General features: G+C 45.6%; 9 protein-coding genes across 9 annotated transcripts; 6 read left to right on the forward strand and 3 right to left on the reverse strand.

Moving 5' to 3' along the window:
* Window positions 1-227: 227 nt before the first annotated feature.
* On the forward strand, window positions 228-1,470 carry N7529_005891 (carbon-nitrogen hydrolase family protein; the record flags this gene model as incomplete). Its single annotated transcript, XM_057241418.1, has 3 exons — window positions 228-375; window positions 428-1,188; window positions 1,246-1,470. The coding sequence occupies 3 exons, from the start codon at window positions 228-230 to the stop codon at window positions 1,468-1,470; spliced, it is 1,134 nt and encodes a 377-aa protein (XP_057096777.1).
* Window positions 1,471-3,088: 1,618 nt separating this feature from the next.
* On the forward strand, window positions 3,089-5,026 carry N7529_005892 (fungal specific transcription factor domain-containing protein; the record flags this gene model as incomplete). Its single annotated transcript, XM_057241419.1, has 4 exons — window positions 3,089-3,710; window positions 3,762-4,179; window positions 4,294-4,528; window positions 4,589-5,026. The coding sequence occupies 4 exons, from the start codon at window positions 3,089-3,091 to the stop codon at window positions 5,024-5,026; spliced, it is 1,713 nt and encodes a 570-aa protein (XP_057096778.1).
* A 1,899-nt stretch (window positions 5,027-6,925) lies between these two features.
* N7529_005893 (uncharacterized protein) lies at window positions 6,926-7,234 on the forward strand (the record flags this gene model as incomplete). The annotated part of the gene is made up of 1 exon (XM_057241420.1): window positions 6,926-7,234. One exon carries the CDS (start codon window positions 6,926-6,928, stop codon window positions 7,232-7,234), a length of 309 nt encoding a protein of 102 aa, XP_057096779.1.
* Window positions 7,235-7,892: 658 nt separating this feature from the next.
* N7529_005894 (Zn(II)2Cys6 transcription factor) lies at window positions 7,893-10,173 on the reverse strand (the record flags this gene model as incomplete). The annotated part of the gene is made up of 6 exons (XM_057241421.1): window positions 7,893-8,541; window positions 8,600-8,759; window positions 8,812-9,001; window positions 9,031-9,159; window positions 9,188-9,977; window positions 10,028-10,173. The coding sequence occupies 6 exons, from the start codon at window positions 10,171-10,173 to the stop codon at window positions 7,893-7,895; spliced, it is 2,064 nt and encodes a 687-aa protein (XP_057096780.1).
* Window positions 10,174-10,439: 266 nt separating this feature from the next.
* On the forward strand, window positions 10,440-11,145 carry N7529_005895 (NuoB/complex I 20 kDa subunit family protein; the record flags this gene model as incomplete). Its single annotated transcript, XM_057241422.1, has 2 exons — window positions 10,440-10,624; window positions 10,695-11,145. 2 exons carry the CDS (start codon window positions 10,440-10,442, stop codon window positions 11,143-11,145), a joined length of 636 nt encoding a protein of 211 aa, XP_057096781.1.
* Window positions 11,146-13,166: 2,021 nt separating this feature from the next.
* On the reverse strand, window positions 13,167-16,058 carry N7529_005896 (glycosyltransferase; the record flags this gene model as incomplete). Its single annotated transcript, XM_057241423.1, has 10 exons — window positions 13,167-13,565; window positions 13,645-13,936; window positions 13,990-14,334; window positions 14,395-14,503; window positions 14,559-14,816; window positions 14,877-15,032; window positions 15,111-15,465; window positions 15,518-15,669; window positions 15,749-15,904; window positions 15,968-16,058. 10 exons carry the CDS (start codon window positions 16,056-16,058, stop codon window positions 13,167-13,169), a joined length of 2,313 nt encoding a protein of 770 aa, XP_057096782.1.
* A 2,517-nt stretch (window positions 16,059-18,575) lies between these two features.
* Window positions 18,576-21,153, reverse strand: N7529_005897 (putative alpha-L-rhamnosidase C; the record flags this gene model as incomplete). Its single annotated transcript, XM_057241424.1, has 3 exons — window positions 18,576-19,849; window positions 19,909-20,779; window positions 20,842-21,153. 3 exons carry the CDS (start codon window positions 21,151-21,153, stop codon window positions 18,576-18,578), a joined length of 2,457 nt encoding a protein of 818 aa, XP_057096783.1.
* A 927-nt stretch (window positions 21,154-22,080) lies between these two features.
* On the forward strand, window positions 22,081-22,427 carry N7529_005898 (RTA-like protein; the record flags this gene model as incomplete). Its single annotated transcript, XM_057241425.1, has 2 exons — window positions 22,081-22,280; window positions 22,352-22,427. The coding sequence occupies 2 exons, from the start codon at window positions 22,081-22,083 to the stop codon at window positions 22,425-22,427; spliced, it is 276 nt and encodes a 91-aa protein (XP_057096784.1).
* A 15-nt stretch (window positions 22,428-22,442) lies between these two features.
* On the forward strand, window positions 22,443-22,760 carry N7529_005899 (uncharacterized protein; the record flags this gene model as incomplete). The annotated part of the gene is made up of 2 exons (XM_057241426.1): window positions 22,443-22,505; window positions 22,620-22,760. The coding sequence occupies 2 exons, from the start codon at window positions 22,443-22,445 to the stop codon at window positions 22,758-22,760; spliced, it is 204 nt and encodes a 67-aa protein (XP_057096785.1).
* Window positions 22,761-23,280: the final 520 nt, after the last annotated feature.

Consider the following 23,280-nt stretch of genomic DNA (forward strand, 5'->3'; position numbering starts at 1 on the left):
GCTTCAAGATAGCATCGAGAGAGTTCCCGAACCCGAGCACTTCCGAGTCTTATGATATTATTTTGATGATGTTTCGGGATTTGGGGATATGAACGAGCTTCGAAGTAGATCTACAAGGACATCTAAAAGGTTATAAATTAGCCCTTGTTCCTCAGTTGTTCAAGATATCATCATTCTATACCACTCCTCTCGATTAACATCATCTTTCAAACAACAAATTTCTCAACATGGCTCCCGTTCTGAAGAAGTACAAGGCCGCGGCAGTCAATGCCGAGCCTGGCTGGTTTGACCTGCAGGAGTCTGTTCGACGAACTATCCATTGGATCGATGAAGCTGGTAGCGCAGGCTGCAAGCTCATCGCTTTTCCCGAGCTCTGTCAGTGTCCTTTCAACCCAACTGAATGTTGCATATTAACGGACGTGATTAGGGATCCCCGGTTACCCATACTGGGCCTGGAAAGTGACTTACCAAGAGAGCCTGCCGCTCCTGAAGAAATATCGCGAGAACAGTCTCGCATCCAACTCGGATGAAATGCGCCGCATCCGCGAAGCCGCCAGAGCTAACAAAATCTGGGTGTCTCTCGGATACTCGGAGCTTGATCTTGCCAGTCTGTATACGACTCAGGTCATGATCAGCCCTGCCGGCGATGTCATCAACCACCGTCGCAAGATTCGCGCAACTCACGTCGAGCGTCTGGTTTTCGGTGATGGTACTGGCGACACCACCGAGTCCGTCATGGATACCGAAATCGGCCGCATTGGCCATCTCAACTGCTGGGAAAACATGAACCCCTTCATGAAGGCGTACGCCGCCTCTCTCGGCGAGCAAGTGCACATTGCTGCCTGGCCTCTGTATCCTGGCAAGGAGACCCTCAAGTACCCTGACCCGTACACCAATGTGGCTGAAGCGAATGCCGATGTAATTACCCCTATCCATCCGTGGAGACTTGATCTGATCGCTGACAAGACCGCTCAGCTCGTGACCCCTGCTTATGCCATTGAGACTGGCTCCTTCACTCTCGCCCCGTGGCAGACGATTACTGCCGAGGGTATCAAGCTCAACACTCCTCCCGGAAAGGAGCTCGAGGATCCTAACATCTACAATGGAAACGGCCGAATCTTCGGACCCGATGGACAGAACTTGGTCCCCCACCCTTCCAAGGACTTCCAAGGACTTCTCTTCGTTGATGTGAGTTAATTTATTCTCATTTTGACGGCATATATCAGACAAACTAATGTCCCAAAGATTGATCTTGACGAGATTCATCTGACCAAGTCTCTGGCCGATTTCGGTGGTCACTACATGCGTCCCGACCTGATCCGCCTGCTTGTTGATACCAATCGCAAGGATCTGGTCGTCCACGAGGACCGAGTCAACGGCGGAGTTGTCTACAGTAAGACCATTGACCGCGTCGGACTTTCAACACCTTTGGATGCCGCAGCTCCCGAGGCACCCTTAGAAAGCAAATAGATATAGATAGGATCCTCAATGGACATGTACTATAGCAGCAGATAAACATGCGGAATACCAACTTGTTCTCTCTTTGAAACTCGACTTTGGACTCGGCCATTTTCACCCCGGACGCGAATTCTGAAAGGGGAGAGAGACAATAATAAAAGCATAGGACCAGGAATAGCATCAACATGAAAAAAAAACAAGAAAGACAAAAATACATACAACAGTGAGGATTCGCTGGTGGTCACCCACCCACCCAACTACTAACTCACCGGCGTGTGGCTTCTTATGTGCAGTTAGTAGTCCGGTGGGTGTCGGCCGGGTGAGACAATCGCCATTTTTGGATTCAGGGTGAAGATCGAGTAATCGCGATGGTCCGGGCCTTTGCTTGGATCCTGCTCTTCGTGTTGGTGAGCGGTGCGCTATTTTGAGCGGCTTCAGAAGTCTGCCTGCTCATTGTTCACGTCAAAAATAAAAATAGAAGACTTCACAGAAGAGGATTCGTTCTTCGAGGTGTCAACGACGGAAGATATTGCGGATCTTCAATCGTTAAAAATTTGAGTTGACTGAAGACGGATGCCGTCACCGGCATATGGTGAATTTGAGCTGCAGCAAACCCCGTAATTCTCCCCAATTCTCCAGTTCTTTGCCCAAAGCCGGTACCGGGATTTCAACTTTTAGTAAACGCTGTGTCATCGGTCCTTTGATGCCTGTGTTTATATTGAGGATTTTAGACATTATAGTCCCGTGGCGTACCTACACCGGGTACGCCGCGGGATTATTAATGGCCACCGTTCAACTGGCTGCATCTAGAAAGAACGAATCAATTAACAGTACAGCCCGTCCACTGAGCGCAAGCGTGTCATGTCGCTATTCAGCCCGCTTACGCCGATACAAGTCCGATACAGATCCAAAATTACGATGTGAGGTCCCGGTACTCCGTATTCACCGTCGGACTTGTCACTGGGCTAGGAGTTGAGCGCCATGAACTCTCAGAAGGCCCGAATAGTGCTCATTTTTTTCTTTTTAGACATCGTTAGACAATTTGATAACTTGGACAAGCCTGCCGAAAATTGGTCCAATCCTTTTTGTATATTCTTCTGAAACAGATGTACGGCGTGAGCTATCGATGTCACGTGCCCGAGCAAGACTGTCAAAACGTTGACCACTAGACCAAAAATGGGACACGTTTTAGTGCTAGATAAGTTAGTTAACTGGGATCCACGTTAGTCATGTTTTAGTGCTGACAAAGAAGCTTATATTCAAGGACGTCATTCCGTTTTCCTTGGAACTGCTTTTGCATCCTTCCATACCCACATGGCTAGAGAGTCCTTCGGAGTGCCTTGAAATGCCAGCATCAAATCGCCGGCGTAATCGCTCTCTGGCTTCTTGTGAGCCATGCCGGAAAGCAAAGACTCGGTGTGACCATGGAAATCCGATTTGTGCCTCTTGTCAACGCCGTGGTCTCCACTCACAATGCTGGTATCATCCTGCGCCTCTAACCAAACAACGGATTTTCCAGAAATCGACTCTGTCAACCCCACCGGGCTCAAACAGTGTGGCACAGATTGAACCTTCGAAAAAAGTCAATAGTCCCGTGGCTGGAACTCCAATCTTCCACACATGGCCATTTATGTCGGCCGACCCCAATGGTTCGACATCACAGGCCTTGATCTCCGGGCGTCACAACTATAATATAAAGGCCCGCGATGAGCACTTGGCGACCATGAAAGACATTGTCTCTCACCTGAAATCATTGCCAGTAATTGAAAAACGACTCCAGGAGTATTATTCATTCAGTCAAGTTGCGCTTGTGCCTAGACTGCTTGTGTTGCAGCTGATCGCTTCCGTTCGAATTGGTCTTGCAGCATCAGGCTATATAAAGGAAGAGAAGGCCGATGAATTGTCCGTTCACCATTGTTCGCGACTAGCAGAGGATCTTTTACGCTCATCCTCATCGGAAGTTGTGATCACGCGAGACTTGGACATGGAGGCCTTCTGTGCGTTATTCAGCGGGAAGAATTTGCGCATAGAGACTCTTGGTCTATTGTATACTATGGCAGCACGCTCGTCTCTCTATGCCGTGGGTCACGGACACGACAAATACCAAGATGATGGGTTCATTCGGGAAATGGGTTGGTATGGCAACTTGAGCTTGCGATTGGCTCGTGAGCTTGCTCCACAAACAACTGATCTTATGACATGGCTTGCCCATGAGAATCTCCAACTTACCACACTTTTTGAGGGAGACGCAAGTGAGTAAAGTAGTTCAGAAAACAAGCAGTCGCATATTGACAGTGTCCTAGGTCTAGGTGTTTGGCGCCGGGTGGGCGAACTCGCTACAGATTTAGTAGCATTAGGCCTGAATAGAGAAGCAACATACTCAACTACGCCATTCTTTTTGGCACAGTGTCGACGAAAAACCTTTGCCAAGGCTTATTATCTCGACAAAGTGTTTGCAGCGGTGTTTAACCGGCCGCCTCGAATATCTTCTCGGTATGCAGACTGCAAGCTACCGTTGGACATATCTGATGACGAACTTTTCACATCGTCAAACAAGCTAGAACAAACACAATGCAACCTGACGCAAGACGGATGGAACACAGATGGGAAGCATAGAGCTGCAACATGGGCTCGAATACGTTATATCTTAGCACAGTATCGTGAGGAGACTGTCGAATATCAATTTCGATCATTACAACCCGCCGATGCTATGAAGCTCAGGTATGCAGTCTGTTGCTTATTTGCCCAATTCGAATGTTGAACAAGATACTATAGAGATTTGTCCAATCGCTGCCATCAAGCATGGAATGGTTTACCCCATTATCTTCAATACAGGCAGGACTGCTGGACATCGAACCTCCCACCGGCTCTTTGTCATATGCATGCGAAAGTCTACTTGTCATACCTCCACATTCACTTTCAAGTTTACCGATTACTTGGCAATGGTGATGGAAACATGAATCCTCAGCCAGAGTTGCTTGAGGTGTCAGCAAACATGCTCGAAACAGTTATACAAATGACGAATTGCCGCAGGAGAACCTCTTACTCATTTCTCGATCTGCCTGGAATTGTATGTACCTCCACTCTAAAGTTGCGTTACTGTAGGAGCTCTATCTTTAACGGGTGCAAGATTCTTTCGTACGGTTTACCATCTGCTGCAATACTTTCAACTGCACTGGATCCTGATATCCAACAATCGTCAAAGGAAACAAAGCTTCCCCCTAGCTTGAAGACCTCCAACATCATTCGGAATCTTTCTGTCCTGGTGTCTCAACTTGAAAGTGTCTCCAGTCCAGTTGAGACCAATCGTGTATTTTGCCTCAAATCCTCCCAGGCTATCTCGCGCAAGCTCGACCATATATTGAATAGCTTTACAACAGCCAAGTCTATAAAGCCTTCTGACTATCCAGAGCCGGTCCCGGCACCGCATACGCTAGACAATACATCCTTCGAGGCAATGTCAAATATTGATAATATTGGCCTTGTTAATTTCGATCACTTCGATCTTGCAGATTGGGCAATTGATTTTGGTATAGGAACTATGAATGATGAGTGGAACATGTTTTGAGGGTGCAGATGTGTCCATACGAAAAGTCAGAAAAATCAAATCTCGGCTATAGATACGTACAAATCTATTTCCAAGAACCTGGGATCCGTCTGATTGAACACGAATGTTGACACACACGATGTTCTCCTTCTCTCCCTTATAATTCCTCGCAATACTCCCGCCGCTTCCCTTCAAGAGACTCATACAAAGATCGGCCAAGACATGTAAGACATGATCGAAGGTCTTATAATGAATTATGAGTCGTCCTTGGAAGCGACCACGCATGGTCTTCGCTCCTGCATTCTGAGCAATAACCGCAAATCGCTCTTTATCAATGCTTGCTGCTTCCAGGTCCAGCCAAATTAAATTGGTCCCTGCTGGTGCTGGAGGGCCGTATGTACTGGTCTCATCCTGGGAATGATATATATAGGTCCTGGGCAGTTCGGAAAAATGAGATATCAATGAGCGCGGATGGCGCCTTGGGGGCGGGAAGGTGAGAGGCTAGGTGAAAATCACCCAAGTTGGGCGACCGCTGCATTGACCTTTTAGCTGAACAAAGGCAGAGATCGTGTCGTTTCCTTTGAAACGCTCAGCACCTACTTGGTACAAATTACTAGAACTGAAAGCATCATGCACCTAAATAGTAGGCAAAAATAATAGATAAATTAGCTGCCCAGGTGTCTTCGAGGTCGAAATGAACACAGACACTCCAGGGCCTCTACAATAAGGCGGGACTTATGTCACGAGCCGATAAAAACCGTTATCTCTCCTGCTGCAACTGACACTAGAAGATATATTTCAATCTCCAGCATCACCAATGATGTGGAAATCTTGAAATTAGCACTATAGCTGACCTGACAAGGATTTTACTAAATGAGCCAGAACGTAAGCCGTGCTAGCATTCTAAGTCTCATAATCCATAATTCTTATGATAGAGAATGCACTGTAGTGTAGCTTAGAATGAGACCTTGGGAGAAACTAGATGCATCAGATCAAAAACTAGAGAACCAGAAAGTGGACGGGCAAAAGCATGAGAGAAAGAGAACTACTAAGTAACGATCATATCATATAGCGATCATCTAATCTCTGAAAAATATTGGCTTCCCACACGTTCTTAGTACATAGCTTCAAACAAAAATCAGGCGACAGGGACCCGTGTGGTAAAGAAAAGGTCCGTGCCGCTTTGCTGGCTAAGGTATACCATATTGCAGAACGATAAAACGAGCTCATGGGCGATGATTCAGTCGAGGAAGCATGGTCAGAGATCCTACAGATTCAGGGACTTGCTCATCGGCTCCGGGAAACCGCAAAGACCTCCGTAAAGAGAGGCCTTGAATGAACGTTTACCGTGTGGGTGAGCCGTTTACTACGAACGCACATAAGAAATAACCAATTGAAGAGGCACCTCTACATGCTACAATTCCACAAAAGAGCTAACTTATGCAGTGTGTCTGAACATAGCTTATTTTGAGGCTTGATATCGGGACACGTTCCGAAAGAATCTACCTAGTGAACGTAAGGTGCAACTAATTGTCCTATATAAGATCTTCCACCTCAACTTCCCTCTGCCACTTCTCTATGCCACCTCTCTCTCTCACTCTCTTTCACTCTCTCTCACGCTCTCTCACGCTCTCTCTCACTCTCTCTCACTCTCTCTCACCCCTCAGATCACACACAAATCACAGTAACCCTACTTCAACTGTCTTAAGCCCCCAGAGTATGACGCGGCTATTGAAAGAAAGATACCAGAGACAATAAGCATGCTTACCATTTCTCACAAATACAGCAAAGAACACCCTTTACGATATTTCCCAGAATTTAACCCCATCTTTAATTTGAGCAGTGAGTGGATTTCAACACGTCTATACATATCGCACCAACACTGATAACGTCATCAAAGCCTAGAATTGACGATCTGTGATGGACGGGGATAACCGCCAAATTCGCTCAATTGGAGACAATGAGATCGAGGCCCTGATGATACTCCGAGAGCGAGCGTCGGACCGTGATAGCATCCGCTCTGCCATCACCGCTGAGTTTCAGGGCCTTTTAGAAAGATACAATCAGCTCCTCAACCAAGAGATCTCCGATTATCATGTCGCAGCAGCATTGGAGGATGTGCTAAAGATACAGAGCCGGCTAGAGTGGCTCTGGGAGATATTACACGACATTCTCAAGGAGGAGGCATTGGATGAAGAGGTATTCGCGATCCTCACCCACTGGGACTGAATATAGGCGATTGGTTCGGTATGGGATTATTTAGTTCACCATTCACAATTGAATTTGAGCCATTTTTCTATCTTCCTTCAAGTACTCAGCCAACATATCACCCGGTTATTTATATGAGCATGTTCATTTTTCTTGCTCTTATTTTACCTTTATCCAATCTTTATATCACTTAACATCTACATTATCGGTAAATCTTGATTGAGCTTGATTTGGGGGCACGTATCTTATAGAATGTGTTGAGTTGGTGTCTTTTGCTTTCACCTCTTTTTCTCGCTCGCTCTCTCTCTTCTACATCACCAATACCCAAGAATTTAGAACTCAATCTCCAAGGTCAGCAGCACCCGGCAAATCATCCCTAAATCAAGCTATGACTTACATGTTTGAAACAAAACAGGCTGCAGGTATATCAGGAATCCCGCAGCAAACCAACCCCTTTACAGATGAGGGGCTTCGAGAAGCTAATGCATCTTCGAGACTGGGCAACTCATGGGCAGGAGCGCCGCGCCGCGATTACGCAAAAAAATTGAAGACATCTAAAAAGTCTTCATGAGTTTCTAGACTGATACAATTACTGGCACCTACCATACGAGCTATTGATCCGGCTTATGGACATGGCATTCTATATTTCTATATTTCTTCGTTTAAGAAACATGCTGGCTCAAGACATATCCTCGCAATAAGCCGTAGGCTGAGGGGAGCCTAGTAATATATCTTCAAATAGGTTGCTGAATGGAAACGAAAAAGGAAACGATGTGCCCATATTATCTTGCAGGAGTTGATCGAACAAACCTCCGGTGTTGCTCATACTGTCACTGTCACTTTCGTTGTCAAGTTGGCGGCCTTCATTTTGCATCGAGCGCCTGGTTGCCGGACGCTCTTGGACCTTTGCGGGACTTGTTCTTTGCACATCCGCAGATTTTCGATTAAGCAGAGACTCGTAGATTGGAAAAAAGGCTGCAACCACCGGTAATCTATCTTGCAACTGGTCGAGTATTAGCATGCAGAATCGGGCACGATGCTCCGAAATCATGCGGACGCCAGCTTCCCCTCTATGGATGTTGATTATATGGATTGAAAGTACTGATAGCACGGAGGCAATTCTCATAATGATCTCAGCAAGTTTCTCAGCAAATTGTGGGCTTTTGGGGTGAGCGTACATATTGCCTGCTGCTGCATATACGAGGTCTTTTGCCATAAGCATTTCCAGCATGTGAGAAATTTCAGTACATATCTCAAATGTCGGAGTGCCTGGTCCTGTATTTATAGAGAATCTTGGGTTGCTTCGATGCAAAACGAGTCGGTAAGTCCTGAAGAACGTAGATCGTGATAAGCATTTGAGAAGCACATTGAATCAAATCTGCTTACTGGTACAAGACCCGAGTCAAGATGGCCCATGTACTGCTAGTTGTTGAAAGCGATTGAAACTCATGGGGCAGGGTTGACAACCACAAAGAAACATGTTCTAAACAGATATCTTGCGAATGACCACTTTCTTCATCAAACTTGAGCGTGAAGAAGCGATCCACTGCAATAGACGTAAGCAAATAGACAGAAGCGAGAGTAGAATGAAGTTATACCTATCTGAGCAAGTTTGACGGCATTGACGACAAATAGGTTCACCTCATTGATATTATTGCCATGATCGTCTGTCTCTTCGAAGCTATTGACTTGTTCAAAGTCTGCTTCCAACAAAGGAGGAACGTTGCAAAGTCTTCCTTGTACGTGCGGAGGACGATCAAGGAACATCGATAAATTTATATCCATAGCCTGGGCCAGAGTTAGACTCAATCACTGACTGAAGATCTTCGGACAGTAACTGACATATACCATCCACCACAACCTTCGCCATAATCTTCGAACTCTTTCTTCAAGGCGGGTGTATGACTTTCTAACACGCTTGTCAGCACGCTCAATTTCCAACATCTCTATTCCTCGTTAGATCAATATAAAGACACACGCTTGATGCAGCCCTAGAGCCTGTGCCATTCCTGCGGAAATGCCGAGCCAGTACCAAGGGTCTTTGGGCTCGAGTAGTCCACTCCACCAATGACACATGAGGAATGTAGCTTGAATTGTTGCAATTGAATCGGTCTCATGACCAGCATCATGAAGAGATTTGGATCTTTGGTAAAAGGTAAGGCTTGCGGCGTATCGTGATGCAAACCCGGCATTTTCGATGACGGCATCTGAGCAATAGATCGTGCCAGTGAGATAAACGGCATTCAAAAGAAGGTGAGAAAATTTGCCTTCATCGAGGGTAACAAGAAACGTCGACTTATCAAGAATTGGCAACAGAGGGAATGAATAGTGGAAATAAGCGTCGACAAGAGCTCGGCTGGTCTCCTGTCGCGGTATTTCAAATGCCCCTTCCGCTTTGAGATGTGAAATTATAGACGCCTGAAGCCTTTCAATTTCTTGTGACGTCGACTTGCCCACTCGGGTCAGCATTGCCCCTTGGAGATGGTCTTGAAGTGGGCGAGTGTCCAAGTTACTCCTAAAGGGATTGCCAAATTGTTGGATCAAATAGTTGAGATTTGAAGAATCTCCAACATATGGTGTTCTGCCGCTGGGCTCCAAAGCCGGGAAGCATGGCTCTTGGGTCTGATCTTTGTCGCCTTGAGCACTATGAGTAGTCGGGTAGACCGTTGGAGTTGTCACCCCTTGGTACGACACATCATAAGAGGACCCCGAAAGACTCCTGTGTGTGCTTGCTCCATTAGGCAAGAGAGGGAGTTTTCGTCTCCTAAGGCTACGTGAGTATCAATAATTATGGCTGCATCGTTCAAATCCTACCGTCCACGGCGAGAGACAATTGGGTGGCATTCGCGCTGAGCGGTCCGGCAGTTTGAGCACGCGAGGCCTTCACTGCGATCGCATTTCACACGCCGGTCATGACACAGGCGACAGGCGACTTTGATTGCTGGGCTGCTACGCGGCATTTGATAAATGTGAAAGGCAGTTGCTTGAAAGCAGTGAGTTCGGCGTCTTGAAGTCGGCGAAGGTCATGAGCGTGGACCCACCAAGTCGCCGAATTTGGGTAAAAATGATTGGCTAAAAATCTGCCTGCGATCTTTGATTGGCTCCTCGGTCACGTCTGTTTATAGCCATGTATAAAAGTTCTGGTAGGGAGGTAAATGAAGTTGGTTCTACTGTTCACTCATCATCTCTCATGCTAAAACTGAACTCCTCACATTAACTGCCGACCATGCTACTAAATGCACCCTTTCGAAGCACGCTTCGAGGCTCGAATGTCAAGCAGTGGGCACTGTCTTTCTCGCCCAAGACAGTCGCAATGATGCGATACCTGCGCACATCTTCCACGAAAATCAAGTCTGATACACCTTCCATGTCATTAGAAAAGCAGAAGACCGGAGACGCTGGTTATTTATTGTATGTTAAATGTCACATTGGGGGAACACTCTCAATCGATGAAATCAAATCTGACAATTATGCTACTCAGGACGAAGGCCGATGAATTGATCAACTGGGGGAGACAAGGATCACTTTGGCCTTTATCTTTCGGTCTTGCCTGCTGCGGTATTGAGATGATGCATACTTCAATGCCTCGTTACGATCAGGACCGACTGGGTATCATTTTCCGTGCTTCACCTCGGCAGGCAGATGTCATGATTGTGGCTGGTACAGTAGTCAACAAAATGGCACCAGCAGTGAGACAACTTTACGATCAGATGCCCGAGCCTCGGTGGGTGATCAGCATGGGCAGTTGTGCGAATGGCGGAGGATATTATCACTACAGCTACAATGTGCTGCGTGGGGTGGACCGAATCGTACCAGTGGACATATATGTGCCCGGATGTCCACCAACCGCAGAGGCTCTTCTGCAAGGTATCTTTCTTCTTCAAAAGAAGATGCAGCGGACGAAGGTGACGAGGATGTGGTATAGGCGCTAAAGAAAGATGTGTACTTGCCACTCGAAAGTATAGCGGCTTCTACGTATCTTATTTGAGCTATGTTTTCCTTCATGCCATTCGAAAGTCTTTCTGTTGATCTTTTTCCATATCTTTATTGGGATCACTTTGAAATCTCCTTCTATTTAATTATTTCAAGTTTAAACAATAGAGTGTTAATTGTTCACTGATATCAGGGTGCTATTTCAATACTTTTTAACCCTATGGTATTTTCCTATTAACCGTTTTTTTACTAAAGCCACAAACAGGCCAGTAGCCCAACCAGGGCGATGGAATCTATTCATGCTCCACATGCAGGTTGCCAAGCATACTTGAAATATCGTGTTCAAAAAGTTGCACCATACAAAAAGGTCCATGGTCCAACATCGAGTGTTGTCAATGTCAATTGGCGCAGCCTCTGTCGAGCAGGGTACACATAGAATGCCGACATCGTTGGGCGCCCCATAAAACCAAGAGCAATGAATTTCAGACAGGCGGGTCAGGCCGATATCAATACCCCCTATCCTCCATCGAGCCCAAAGGTATAGATCACGAATACGCCATGGCGCTAATCCAAACCCTGGGATACAGAAAAGGGCATTGAGAATCTGGGAATCAATCTCAATCCACTTCTGGCGCGGTGAATTAATATCATCACAGGAGGGATGGCACATTGCTGGCGCGGCTTTGCAAATAAGCAGAAATAGCATGCCTCCCCAGGCGATAATGTTGAGTCCATATATCAGAGTCAGGAATCCCAAGGGGGTTTGAAGCCAGGCCCAAAAGGCAATCAAACCATTAACCGTCTTGGTATTTAATGATCCATCAGCTCGAGGATCTGCTGAGGAATTTGAAGGTGATATCTGGAAATGTTGGTCAATGGTACGAACACATCTCAGCAGGCGAACATTCATACCCTCTTGGTCAAAATGATAATGGACTCGTCCTCAGAACCAATGTGAGTTTTCGCAATTTCAATCGTGGAGATAGAGCCAGCGCTAGCCATTTTAGCTAGTAAAAGAAAAAGAAAAGACTTGAAATAGATTGCGCAATAAAGTAGAATTGTCGCACATAGTTTCCATTTACGCGGATATATAAGACTAAAGAATGTGGCTGCGTTAATGTGGACCCTGGCTGCCCTACAGCAATCATCCAAAAAACCATGTCAAAAGTGGAGCCAAATCGGAGGAATATGAGAATGCGAGCATACGAGAGTACCGCCGTAGATACCCTGAAATTATCAACATTCGTCAAATTTGAAGCCATGGTTTAGGGCTCGATTTTTCAAAAGTTCTTGTGTTATTGTTTTACTTCTCTTAGCCTAGAATTGTACCTAGGTAGTGGTTAATTAGTGTTAAGGCACGGGACTTTGGGAAGATTGGCCCTCTGTTCTTGTCCCTTCATGCTCAGATCCGTGATGATACAACTATACTTCACATATGCTACAACATAAAATTGATATAAATGAGAAGCAGATGAAAAATTAGATCTGTGTGAGGTTGAAGGTATTTCGTGAATCTTGTTTTCCAATGCGCCGACTACAAAATTAGTGACGGCGTGACTGATGCTTTCAATGTGCTGATGAATCCTGCGTGAGGAAATGCAAGGACTGGTGTAAGATTCAACTGGACGAGTACATAGACAAAATGATCAAGCAAGCACTCAACTGTAGGTGGGAAACGACAACTTTCATTAGCACGAAGAAGAAAAAAACTCGATACATGGTTGTTGTAGTTTACCCCTCACGGGTCACCCGATGAGACAGAATCATAGGCGGTCTCACGACCAGCCCCGGACTCGGCCCGTCAAATTCTAAAGTGAAATTCCAGATGAAGAGAGTTTCTTAAAAAACCCTAATGGGATCGGAGATTACTGATAGGTTGCGGCATGTAGATCTAGGACCCTGCAAATAGCCTCCGGGCATTGTTGTCTTCATTATACCCCCACTCGCTCTTCCATATCAGAGCCACAAAACCTATCTTCGTCCCAAGTCTCTCCTCAGGCCTCCAAAAGACCCAAACATCTTATTTGAGGAGATTGAAGTTGGAAATGACCGTTTCAATTTCTGAAGAGGTAGCAGGTGTGAGCTGAAGTTTATAAGCCCCGAATGCTATCTGCGCATCTAGAATCTTGGATTCGGTGGAGTTGAGGCCCCTTCTTTTGAGAGATGCATGAATACCCATTGCGGGATAAGCCACGAGGCCAAACATAGCTTTAGCAAAGAGATTAGTAACACGCTTGAAATGCTGGAACTCCAGAAAGATCGGAAAAGTGGGAGCCTTACCCGCGCCCGGTTTAGAAAAGAGTTCCACACTGCCTTTTGCAAAACCCTTCATAAATCCGACTGCACCATCCTTCTTCGCCTCCCGGTAAGGCTTTTTCACGAATCCGGTAAGTCCATCCGCAAAACCAGTGTAGAAGCCCTACAAAAATGATGAATATTTGCTGCAATTTGGAAGCTCGACCCGAGGGTCGGAGAGAAGGCTGATTGTGCTGGCTTACTTTCCCGGCTTGTGTCATCCCACTCCTCCAGTCACGTATGGGCTGAATTTCTTCTGGTATATCCCCATACAGCCGCGGCAGATTACGCAGACCTTCTGTCAACGCGACGGGGGTTTCAACGAGTGAACCTTTGATAAGGCTGGACGTCATCCGCGTCATGCCCTTGGCCGGGTTTGTACTGAGGTTCCCCAGACCCTTTGAGAAGGATGTCATTGTGTTGAGTAATGCTCCTGATGTTGAGGTCAGCGGGTCTGTCCACGTCTTCTCTATATATATTTCCTTCGGTCGGTGTCTGGTAAGAAACAAGATTAGTCGTGATACAGAAGCTTGGTGTGGTAAACATACCTCTTCATTTGCTGCATATCAATCTTCTCAAATTGCGACAGAATCGCCAAAGCTTTGTGCGAAACCTTCATTTTCCCCCCATTAAGTGACCAGACCGCAGTTTCAGAGGGTAATAAGTTGCATTGCATGTCATTCCATGGCACATTTTGATGGAAGCTTGCAGCTGCATTTTTCACTCCCTCCTCAGATTTCATCATGGCTGCAATTGAGGAAGCAGCATGCCGAGCACTTGGGGTCAAACAGAATCCAATAGCTTGTGCAAAACTATCCGCAGTGAGCATTTTGCGGTCAATAGGTGGTGGTCCAGCACCGGCAGCGGCAACCATTGACGCCCAGAACGGTTGACTATGTAAGAAAGATTAATACCTCTTATCCGTGATGGTTTCAAAGATATTTAGGCCTTACTCGCCAAAAAAGGGTACGATAGCTGTTGGGCAGCTATTCAATAACCCACAAGCGGTTGTGCCCGCTCCGCCATGATGCACCACCGCCGCGACATGTTTAAAGAGCCATTCTGCAAAATATCAGTCTAGCAATAGGTAAGGTTTGAGAAGGGAATTTTCTGGTACCATGGGGACAATCATCAATGAAAAGTATGTCTGAAGACTGGCAATTATTTCCTAACTGCGACCAACCTTTGGATACGATCGCCCGGGTACCAAGCTTTTGACAAGCTGCTTGAATGACCGAAGTCATCGCATCTGCGTCATCCATGACGATACTGCCAAACCCAATGTACACTGGCTTTGCCCCGATACTCAAAAAATGGGCTATATCTGTCGGCGGCGTGTATGAGGGTTCCTCACGAAAGAAAAAACCGCAGACATCTATCAGAATCATTGTCAGAAAGCCAAATGGATTGTTGATGAAACCATAAATAGACTTACCAATATAATATGGCCAGTCTGAGGGTTTCTTTATGAGTGCAGATGACCAGCAATAGGTATGAGGAATTTTCAAACTTTCCACCATTCCAACGGCCGTTCTTGTTGACAGCTGCTCGAGGTTTAAAGTTTGGACGCGCCATTTGTTGATCAGATCAGCTAGTCTGGAGAAATTAGTGATTCTAAGTCAGAATCATGTTTCCTGGTCAGGCTTTTGAATATGGAACTCTTACCCACTCCAAGTCAACATCTCCACCATACTATACGACATAAGATTGTGCACGGAAGCCTGGGCACCTGGTCCTATAATATTTGCCAAAGGGTGTGGAAATTCTCTGGTAGGACTCCAGGGCATGGTGAACATGATGTGTACAGGCACACTGAGGGCCTGGGCTAAGTGGACATGGGCGAAACTCGGGGGATTGGCAATAATAGCATCCGCAATAAAAGGAGCCTTGCTCCTAGGGTCAGGTTCGATACATGAGCGCCAACACCCATTTAGTATTTCGGCAATCATCTGGCGTTTACGGCCAATCTCGCCATCAAGAATCGTTGACATTTTGGGGATGATCCCTGGATTCTTGACCATGAACTACGGAAGTGTTATTCCCTGATCGGTTTCACCGTAATAAGAATATACTCACCGACATTAAGTCTTCCGGGTTACCCCCGATAGGAAAGAATTCCAGTCCTGCATTTTGAACGAAGTCCTTGAAATTCGCATGAGTTGCAATGCGGATTCGATGTCCGCTTAGTAGCAGACGAGCGCCAAGTGCTATGAACGGTTGAACGTCACCTGAGATTATTCAAAAAATAAGAATGGATATAAGATGAAGAAAAACAAAGCTCAATACTCTGATGGATTTGACACAAACCTCTACTGCCCACTATTTGAATGACAATGTTCAATGAGGACACAGATTCCCAAGGTACTTCGAAAGGTCGTTGCGAATCTGCAAGTTGAGTAGCTTGCAAAATGTTCTCTAGACCTGGTTGCAATTCCCGGAATGTCACATCGATTCGACCATCATCTGGAAAAATGAAATCTTAGGTAAGAAACCATCTTTTGAGGCAAGTGACTGCGAAAAACGTACCGCGAGTTGACGTGGACGATTCAATGTAAGACCCAGAGACAGCGACATCGTAAGATGGAGGTAAGTCATCGCAAAATTCCATGTAGCCCATGATTTCCTAGTTATACCAAAGGTATACGAGCTATCAGGTCGGGTATATGTGCGGCAAGTAGCGGAGGAAGAGAAGGAACGGAACAAGTTGACATAGAGAACAAGCAATTCTCGCTTATTACACATTCGTGCATTCCATGAACATGCCATTCAAAATAGATATCAGGCGAACAAAAATAAGAAAAAGAAACCTCGGGTTGAGAAGAAAATATCTAGGTATCCCTTGAGTTCAACATGACGTACGTGTTTTACGGGAATACGATGCCTCGTATTATCGTATTATCGTATCCTCACTTTCTCGCATCCCGTATCTTCGCTTCATATCTCGCTTCACATAAATTATGAACTCTTTCGTTCTTTCTTTTTTTTTTTTACAAGAATAAAAGTCCTTCAGAGTGAATTTTCACGGATAAGGAAAACGTGAGTTCCAAGGCTCATTCACCTTTCCAATTCCAATTACACGAGCCACTGTGGCAATCTGAGGCTCCAAACAAGCCTCTTGTAGTTGACAATGGTTTTGTTCTTACTTCCATGGGACGTATACAATTATTTTTCAGTTATTAATTTCACTTGCAGCCAGAAAAAGCTTTCATTAGACAATTTTTTACACAGTCTCCGCTGGGTCCAGTCAAGATGCTACGGGAGGTTGGGTGAACTGGTCTTGTATCCATTCCTCGATTCGTGCCACCGTGACCCCAACAAGATTTTCGTGATGCGGAAACTCTGGACGAAAAGTTAATTGGTGAGCCAAAACCTCATCGTCAACGTCCATGCGCAATGGCGCCCAAAGATGAATTTTTTCTGTTCGTGGAGAAGGCAAAATTTCCGGCCAGGTCTTTGAGTCGTGCTTGACACGTGGTGCTTGTTGCCAAATTGGTGCATGCTGATATTGCTGCTTGTTTTGGCGGCAGTAGGTGCACCCTGTTTCCTTGATGGATATGACTGAGTCCTGAGCTCCACTTGCGTTGCCGACGGATTTTGCTGATATACTCGAGTCTCCGTCGTTTTCATTTCCAAACTTTCTGGCCTTGAATATGACAGAGATTATGGCATGCTTTCATCAATCACTGTATAGTAGGTCACAAATCTCACTCGTCTAACACCTTCGTCTGTTTGTCGATGATTGGGATGTAGGCCACCAATTCTTTCCAATCGACACAACTTTGCATGTCGTCTCAAAAGTGCGGGATAATTATTCAAACATCCGGCATGATCATAGTAAGAAAATCCATACTGAAGAATTGATCGTGATAATCTTTTCGAGTGCTTGGACAGAAAATGACGTGCGCCATCCCAACCCATCCACTGTGTCATTTCGTTATCGTTTGAGAAGGTCGGATTAAACTTCATGTCTATCTCGTGCTCCTGAGCCCCCAGGGTCTCTTGCAGGGCGGAGGACTGCGCGGCGCTAGCTGTCTTTTTACCACGAAACACTGCTGATTCCCGTAGAAATGACAAGTGGGTGTAACCCAAGGAAAAGGGCATCGAAATTCATAAGACCAAGAATCCGGTGCTTTTGGGCAGCATTCTCTGACAACATCAATGCCACATCTGCAGCCACCAAGCCTCCCAAGCTGTGGCCAAGAAGAATGACATCCACCTCGGGGGACTCGTGGGGAGACAACCTGGGAGACACCATCAGTATGTGTTCTCCTCTTGCTGTTGTCTAATTCTTTACTTACCAATGGCTGATATCGTTTCGGGTTATCTTTAAAGACCCACGACTTTTATAGCGGGGGTATAATTTGGTGAAGACATCATGAGTCTCGGCCAAAATGGCTGTTAAAACGTCATGGATGTGTTTGGGAAATTAGTGAAAACTGTCCTCAGAGCCCAAAAATCCGTGGATGAAACCGGGGAGCAACTTTCATTTGTACTGTTTATTGGAGAAGGGCATAGTCGGTCACATCATGAATGTGCTATTGAAAGACACTCGACATTCCACAAAGGCGATTATGGGAAGTGATTTGTAGAAGATTGCATCAGCGGTTATCTGGAATCGAGAAATACTTGCGATTTGAAAAGTTCATAGGACTTGGGTTCTCCTCACATCCGGATTATTAGTGCTAATTAAAGCACATACGAGTTCAAGAACCCGCACCGCTATCGGTTGGTTGGTCTTCGCCACCTGCCTTTGTACCCAACAAACTCCGAGCACATACTAGCATTCTACAACAATTGATTAGCTTGTCATTTTTTTTGGAAATTGTCTTATATAAAGAAATTCAGTTAGCGAATTGGGCCCATACCCCAATAATCAATCTCCTCTTTTTGATAAGGCCAGCCATTACCTAGGCTAGCTACAATGTTTCTCGAATTCTTGATATTTGGTGTGAAAATATGAACGCTATCAATCCAGTAGGTGTTCTGAGCAAGTTAATAAATTTGATAAATACAAAGTATTAGAAAGCTTTAGCAATACAATACAAGAAATCAATGAAGGGCAAGCTCCTCCGTCTTGAACCCCCCATTTCCCCTGAAACACCCTCTTAGCTCAACAGCTTCCGGTTTTTCAAGACTAGCGGGTCTGATGGAAAGTGAATTTGGAGCCTCCATGGATGACAAATGAGCCGTCATCCTGAACTACACTACCAGCCGATAACTTATACCTTGATAGGGGCTTTTTCAGGGGCTTTGGTAGGTAGACGCGACCATTGGTTCCGTTTGGGCTCATAACGTTCATGGTCAGTAGGCCATGATGGTCAAATTCCCAGCCGACTTGGATATCCCCGAGCGGTGTGGGGTGTTTTCCTTTGGCCCAATTAAGGTCAAGCGTCTGCGGCATGATTTTCCATTCTTTAAACCCCGGAGCCGCGGCTTGTATCCCAAGAACATTGCGGCTGAGTTCAGCGGTCGGTCCTGAGGACCATGCATGACACATCGACGTCGTATCTCCCAGGCCAGGTAGTCCATCGGAAGTCAGGGTTTCCCAGAAACAGCCCGTGTAGTTAGCATTATGCGGGTCGCTCATGGAATTCCACATTGTATAGAGAAGATGCTTGGCCGTCTGACTGTCGTTGGCGTAGAAAGCAGCTTTCAGGTGGTAGCCTGATGCAAATGGACTAATACTTTGTGTGAAGCCTGCAGAAACACTTGTGTTGGAGAATGCCAAAGCGCCTGCTGGCACAAAAAGCTCTCTTGAGAGAGCGGACATGACCATAGTTGAGGTGTGATTTCCATGCGGAATGTTTGTCAAAACAGCCAACGCATTTGCATCTTGTGCGAGAGCGTTTTGGTGAGACTCTGAAATGAAATACGCCTTCAAAGAGTCATTCCAGAGGTGCTCATCGATTGCGCTTCTAAGAGCATCGAAGCGAGCTTGGTAAGGAGCTGTATCAATATCGGCGGCCGAGAGCAATGAGAGCGATTGCTGAAGAGAATAGGCATAGATGGCATTGAATTTTGTGACAACACCGGTCTGCGCTGGGTCGTAATAGTTCCAGTCCCCTCCAAGGATGCTACTGGAAATGTTGAATAGACCATTGGACAAGGTCTGGGAGTCGGCCCAGTCTAGCATGTGCGTGATTTTCGGGGCCCATTTGTGTGCAAATACGACGTCGCCAGTCATCTGATGGTATTCGCCCATGGCGGCAACCAGATCGAAGGAGTATCCAATCAAGCCAGTCATATTAGCCTGGATAATAGACGTTCGTGCTGGCTGTTGAATTTTGACGGCGGAAGCAAAGAACCCAGGAAGTAACTGGAATGAACCAATTAGGTCGATAGAACCGTTGATAAACTCACGGCCACCAGTACTCGCAAATGAGGGTCCCGTGGAGATATCAAGATCACCTTGTATGTCAGTATCCATGTAACATTTAATATAAATGGTTCTTCCGTGATGAGCATACCTGGATATGAAATCCTGTCCCTTCTAGAGCCGTCCACAATCACTGGCAATGGGTTCGTGCCGAGTAGAAAATCTTGCAAACATTTCTTGGTGGTAAGCGTTGATGAATATAGCACTTGCCCATTGGTTTTCAGAGAGACATTTTGAAAATACGTTGATTGTCCAAAAGAAGCACCCAAACCAAAGGAGCCTGCAAAGGCAGAGGTTTGTGAGAACTGAAGAACTGATTTTTCTCCAATAGACACAGAGATTTCGGTCATGTTGACCAAGGCAGTGACCTGATACCACTCATTGAGTGGGAATGTACCTAATTCTGCCGAGGCCAGAGGAAGAGAATCCATCTCGGTAGAACCGGCATGAGCTGATAGCGACGAATTGGCAGCATTCAAAAACAGGTAGATGCCGCTGCCTAGTGTATCACTAAGCAACGTGAATCCGAACCCTCCTTTAATAGGTTTGGCCCAGAATTCCAATTGATACTGGGTCAACGATGGAGCAAAGTCACTGAAATATGGCTGGGGTACCGCATTCTGGACGAATGCGCCTTCAGATGTGATCTCCCAGAAATCTGGTAGTGATTTTGCAGGGATTTCACTCAGTTGAATAGTCCGGGCACCAGTCTGCCAGATTCGGGTCAAACGCTGATCAGAACATTCGAATGAACCTGGAAGACTGGTGACTGGAGTAGTTGAGACAGTTGGTATGAAGCCAATGTTTGAGATTTGAAGGTCACCTGCAGTGGAAAGGTTGAACTTTTGATATCTGAGACCCCCTTGGATCAAGCGATTGGTGTAGGTGGACTCTTCGGAAATGTTGTACTGATTGATACGATAGCTGTCCATGGCAGCAGACAATGGAAGAGGGCCATCGCTCTGATTCTTAGTCAGTGGACCAAAACCCGATGAACGATAACAGTAGTAGGAGATCACGGTACCATGAATGAATCTAGCAGTCCTTGGGTCTCGCTGTAAGACAGCTCAAGTCCAGACGTGTCCCCTTGGCGCGAGGTTACTGTGAAGGTTGCATAACCCTCAATATCCTTTCCATAGTCCAATATGACCACTGCGGCCGTGCTTCCATCCGAGGTCAAGGTCAGACTGAAGTTCTTTCCGGCGGGGATAAGATCAGATTTGTTTTCAGCCGTATATTTCAATGGCTGGTAGAATGGACTAGGGATGGTTGTGGTATCAGTGCATTTGCCATGTTGCACAAGTATTGCAACTGAGAGCCAGGTTAAAATTCGCATAGTGAACAAATAAATAGTGAAAGGCAATTGAGGATGGGCTTTAGTGGTCAACGTAGAAAAAAGGAGGGAAAGAAACAAATGATTCAGTAGGCCTTTCTACCAGGGGGTCATAGTGAAATATATATAGCAAATAGGCAGTGATAGCAAAAATCAAATCCATTTGCCGTTAATATAACAGATTAAGTGATGACATGGTGGATCCTGGAAATCGATCGCGAAGTTAGAATGCGGACTCTGGTGGGACGGAAACACATCAGAATAGGCATAGGTGCCGTTTTTAAATACGAGAATACGAAAACACGAGGGAAAAAAATGCAGACTCCGAGAATAGATCAGAGAGTTAGTTTCCTTAGCCTACAAGTAAACCAGGGACATGAGCGGCAAACCTGAAAAAACGAATACGGGTGACTCTGCCACTACCGACCATCAAGTACCACGGGTAAAAGTTGTAAAATATTGAGTTCTACCTTTTGCCCCATATGCGAGTACTATCTTCTTCAAATACCCCGAGCCTTCGCTCTCATGGACAACTCGCCAAATTCTGCCGCTCACAACTACAACCTTGATCATTAATTCTTATTTTTTGTTACTCCTAGAGGTTCTCTTAAACTATACTGAGCCCCTTTGTAGTCTCTTAATTCAAGCCAACGTCCATATAGTATAAGTGCTAACGAGAATGGAGGAGCGAGCTTTGAGCTCTACCAGTATATACCCTCTCTCGTGGCTACGATCATCTTCATTATTCTGTTCGTCCTTGCGACTCTCTATCACCTTTACCAAATTACTCGCACTCGATCCTAGTACTTTACTATATTTGTCGTTAGAGGCGCCTGTGAGTTTTACCTAGCTAAACATAAGTCTTTATAAGACCCCGAACCATATCTGACAAGTGCTATAGTCTGAATCGTAAGTTATATTTGCCGCGTAATGGCCTGCGGTAATAAGGAAAATATCCTAACCTACTTAGATAGCATAATTATGATTTTTCTTGCTTCTCTATATGCCGTATCGATATATATGACTGTAGGTCAACTTATTGTGCATCGAGACGCTAAGATATTGAGTTCAGTGCCCGTAAAATGGCTTACTGCGATCTTCGTTACGGGAGATATAATAGCGTTTTTGATGTAAGCAGTAGGTGATTTATCCTTCTTTTCTAACTACTGTTCTATTTTAAACTAATAATGAATTAAGGTAGAGGCATTGCGGTAAGCGGAACAAAAAACGCGATGACCACCCGCGAGCATATCACGACTTGCGGTCTTACCGTATAATCAGCTTTATTTACTATGTTCATCTTAGCTTGGTCAATATTCCACTATCATGTTCGTAATAACCTTACTAATAAATCCGTAAGCCGATCGCGCACAACCACTTAGGAAGTCATCATAACCGGACTGTATAAATGAAATCCCCGTGTATTGATTTCTAGCCACTGAAGTCCATGAGAAATTCTCGTCATTCAGTACGCCAATACCGGTGTCGAAGGAGTGTCCGGGGAGGTTCACTGGAGAGAGGCGAATCTGCAAAGCTCTGTTCCCTTCACCGTGTACCTAGAAACTCCAGAATGGCTACCCGTATACCCAGCGATATCGCTCCGCCACTAGATACGGTCTTGACGAAGCAGCAACCGATGCTATCGTTCGAATCACCGCATATCTCCGCAGAGACTACTGTCTGTCCGTGATATGGTATTTGCCTCGGGAATAGGTCGATATTCGCTTGTCAATAGCGACACCTTTCCAGCGAAATTTGAATGTTGGAGTCAGCTCCCTCGACCGGCTACCTCTCGAGCTTTTGTTTGACACATTGTACCGCCAGGACATGTATTCTTTGTTCAAATTTCGACTATTGAAAAACTAAATCAAGATAGATGGTAGAATCTCTTAGCCAATATCAGAACTGTAATGAAGCTCTTCTGCGCTAGGATATCAAGTTCACGATTCTCAATTTTATCTACGTCTATCAGCTCGACGTGATAAATTATAAAAGGTTCTGGAGCTCAGCTAGACCTAAAGAAAGATGGAAGGAGTCTCAAGGGGATGCTCAGGGTGGGGAGCAATTCCACATCCAGATCGTTTTCCTACAAAGGAATTGAAAACCCCACTAACGGTTGAGCTGTTGCTG

Source organism: Penicillium soppii, assembly GCF_028829465.1.
Source record: "Penicillium soppii strain IBT 18220 chromosome Unknown utg000005l, whole genome shotgun sequence".
NCBI lineage: Eukaryota > Fungi > Ascomycota > Eurotiomycetes > Eurotiales > Aspergillaceae > Penicillium > Penicillium soppii.